This window comes from Vitis riparia, chromosome 14 (genome assembly GCF_004353265.1).
Source record: "Vitis riparia cultivar Riparia Gloire de Montpellier isolate 1030 chromosome 14, EGFV_Vit.rip_1.0, whole genome shotgun sequence".
NCBI classification, from domain to species: Eukaryota; Viridiplantae; Streptophyta; class Magnoliopsida; order Vitales; family Vitaceae; genus Vitis; species Vitis riparia.
Window position 1 is genome coordinate 13,000,718 of NC_048444.1, and position 3,600 is coordinate 13,004,317.

At 31.4% G+C, this 3,600-nt stretch overlaps 1 protein-coding gene across 1 annotated transcript; it reads right to left on the reverse strand.

The window, feature by feature from the left end:
- Positions 1-237: 237 nt before the first annotated feature.
- LOC117931042 (transcription factor MYB114-like) lies at positions 238-3,371 on the reverse strand. The gene is made up of 3 exons (XM_034851893.1): positions 3,109-3,371; positions 2,879-3,008; positions 238-842 (listed from the first exon to the last, which is right to left on the reverse strand). Exons 1-3 carry the CDS (start codon positions 3,224-3,226, stop codon positions 368-370), a joined length of 723 nt encoding a protein of 240 aa, XP_034707784.1. The 5' UTR covers positions 3,227-3,371; the 3' UTR covers positions 238-367.
- Between the last annotated feature and the right edge of the window lie 229 nt (positions 3,372-3,600).

A 3,600-nucleotide genomic window follows, 5' to 3' on the forward strand; every position in this document is an offset into this window, starting at 1 on the left:
TACGGTTAGGTGATTCAAATAGTGTAATCTTCTTAAAGTTAGACAATGTGATACATTGCCTAATTTTAATTCTACTGCCACTTAAGAAAAATTATTCTTGCTGAAATTACTATGACAATCATATAAACTAAAGTTTTTTATTTGGTACGGATCGAACCACCCCTTTAAGTTCGCAACTTGATCGACCCCTTTAAGACAAAATCACTTAAATGTGTTGGGAACTTCAAGGAAGCAACATTAATTATACATTCATATTCAGCTATTTTTATTTATTTTTCTTACAATTTAGAAGTGGATATACAGCCATTTCTTACCTTACAAAGATGAAGAAAGAAAAACCACTTAATCATATTATGATTTCCGTGTATCATGCATTTATGAGATCCCAGAGGTGGTCCATATCAAAAGAGCAATCGGTCCATTCAATTTGGCCATTTGTAATAGAAGTCTTCCCTACTTCTGGCATTGCTGCAATTTGTTCATCCCAGAGGCAAGAAATGGACTCATTTGCTGACCTCTCTATGGAACACGTGATTTCTTTATTCTCTTCCTTGTCAGAAAATAAGCTTTCCCACCATGAGTTCAGTCCATCCTCTAATGGAGGGGTCGTGGAAAAGGGTTTGCGAGGAATATGAAGTTCTGATTGATCATTCTCTAGAAGTTCTTTTCTTTCTAACCAGTATAGGTTCTTAGTGAAGGTCCGAGGACGAGGCCTTATAACATTGATTTTCACAGTCTCCTCAACTTCATCTTTCACCATCTTCTTGCGCAGATGGGTGTTCCAATAATTCTTCACATCGTTTGATGTTCTTCCTGGAAGTCTACCTGCGATCAATGCCCATCTGTACGAACATAATAAGTTGATATGTATACTGTAAGTTAAGCTCTGCGCCGAATTTCTATAGGGTTGTTGAAATTTCAATTGCATGTACTGTTCCCAAGTGGAAGCAGTTGCAAGCAAGTTGCTGCTTCTAATAGACTGGTAATGCCATGGTGCTAGCTTCTCCAACTTAGGCCATGTTAGTACGTGTGGGAATGAGAAACGAAAATGTTTTATTTATATTTGTTTTTCTCCATAGATAAGAATCAATTTTATTATTTCAATTCTTGTGTTTGGATCCATCTAAAAATATAAGATTGAAATAATTATTTATTTTCATTTCAATATTTGATAATGATAGAATTATAGATAAAAAAAATATAAATTAATAATAATACCTCTACACACAATTTAAAATATATATATATATATATATATATATATATATATATATATATATATATATATATATATATATATATATTTTAAAAGAATATTAATTAAGAGTTTCTTTTTTTTTTCTAAATAATAAGAATACGGAAAATAATATTTGCTTGACAAATAAAAAGTCAAAAATTTAATGAAAATATGGGATAAAATAGTAATTTTAAGATATTATAAATCATCCATTATATAAAAAGAATCAAAATACCTCTATACCTCCTCATGGAGATCAGTGAGAATCCCACTCTGGGATTTTATTCCTATCAAAATCATCATTGAGTATGGTCCTTTTATTATTTAAGTTATCCAAAGATAGGAATAGATGGAAAAATGAATAAAATATTTGTTTCCCCTTTTGAATCTCTCGCAATGACCTCCTCATTATTTGTGCCTTTTTCATTGAAATAAAAATTTTCTTAAAAAAAATACTCCTCACCTGCCAGCATTTTCAAAGATGTCATTGATTTACCAATAAATGAATAATTTATTAGTTTATAAAAATTATTACATGTTTTTACTATTCAATATTTAAATATATGATTTATAAATCCCAAAATAAAATATGTGATCAAAAGTTAATATATAGAAGTCTAAAGACACCTTTAAAAAGAAGAAATAGTTATCAACCACATAAAATAAAATTGAAAGACTCCAAAAAGAAAAATAAAATTGGCATAAAAACTTAATATTATAAAAACTAATGGGCTTTCAAATATGTAATGATTCGGGGAAGAGTTGAATTGAGAAAAATAAAATTTATGAAAAACTATTCAATCTTATGTTATTAATTTTGTTACTATTTTCTCATAGAGGTCATCAATTATTAATTTATATTTGATAGGAATTTAAATATTTTCAACAAAAGAAATTTAATATCTTATGTATTTGGCAAGGTTATTAATTTAGTACACTAACTCAAATTAAAATTAAAATATTTTATTATTTAAATAAAATTATTAATTTATTGAACATTTATTTATGGAAGTAATTGTATTGTATAGGAAATAGATCTAGAAAGAAGGGTATCAAAAACAAATCAAAAGGGGGCCTTTGACAAGGACGGTAGACCTAACGACAAATAATAAATTTTTAATGATGTAAATAGAAGAGGTGAAATCAAGGCCATGGTTAGAGTAGATTATTTATTCTATTATTGTTTTTGAAGGAGAAAGGAAAAACCAAAGTGAGGTATGATGGTTGTGGTTCACTAAACAGGACCCACCAGACAAAACAAGAACTGTCCTTTGTTTTTTTGGTGGGGGTCTAGGGCACAGAAAAAAGTCCACGTGGCTTGTTTTCCATACTAGTGTCCTTTTTCTTTTTTTTTTTTCCTATTTTGGCATGCAGCGGCAGGGTCAAAGGATAAGCTAGCTTTTTGGTCAAGCTCAAGCTCAAGCAAAAGCCTATCGATTCTTTCACAATAATTAACCCTTAAGAATCTGTTTGATTCCATGAAAAATCATGGGAAAAAATGTTACAAAAATATTTTATTTTTTATGTATTTGATTTATGATCATAAAAATGTATAAAAATAAATAAATTATAATTCAAACATTAAATTAAATTATAATAAATGTATAATTACGAGACACAGAGTCTGTAAACTGAGCTTGCCTGTTGCCTAACAGCTTGTGGAGCCTCATCATGAGATCAACCTCATCAGCCGTGAATTTCCCTCTTTTGATATCTGGCTTCAGATAGTTCAACCACCTCAGTCTACAGCTTTTCCGGCAACGGTTCAAGCCTGGAAACACACAAGAATGAAAATACTTTCTCAGAAAAGAGCTAGCTAAACAAACACATTAGAATTCACTGTCTCAACGTACCACTACCCCAGCCATTACCTGCTCGAAAAGGAACCTGATGCCACTTCCCCTCTCCATACTTTTCTACGCACTTTCTTAGCAGATGGTCCTCTTCACTAGTCCAAGCACCTTTCCGCAGACCTAAAGAGCCCTCCATAAGCGACCTAGTAATTCGCAATCAACAATTAATAGTGATTAAAACCATGTATGAGTGATTCTACTCCTTGCCAAACTTCAAAGCCTTCAAGTCCATTTATATAAGCTGCATCTTTGTCGGCACTTTTTCCATTTTGTAAGTTCGAATCGGCAGCACGACGTGTACTTCTGGGAGCCATAGAAGAGAGATTTCCACTGGATAATAACAACACTGGATAATAACAACAGTGCTCCTCAATCATCAATCACCTACCCGTCCAATCATTCCATCCCTCAACACTTACCTGTCTATTGTACTTCTTGTTTACATTTTTTTTACTATATTTTAATAGAATTAATGGGTGAAAACGCTGCTACAAGGAAAATGTAAAAAGA

What these genes read in the sequence shown, in the direction of transcription:
- LOC117931042 (XM_034851893.1), bottom strand. Translation starts at nt 3,226, where the DNA reads ATGGAGGGCTCTTTAGGTCTGCGGAAAGGTGCTTGGACTAGTGAAGAG. An exon ending in TCAGGTTCCTTTTCGAGCAG is followed by an intron (nt 3,009 to 3,108) that starts GTAATGGCTGGG and finishes GTGTGTTTCCAG; the next exon opens with GCTTGAACCGTTGCCGGAAA. An exon ending in CACAAGCTGTTAGGCAACAG is followed by an intron (nt 843 to 2,878) that starts GCAAGCTCAGTT and finishes ATGTTCGTACAG; the next exon opens with ATGGGCATTGATCGCAGGTA.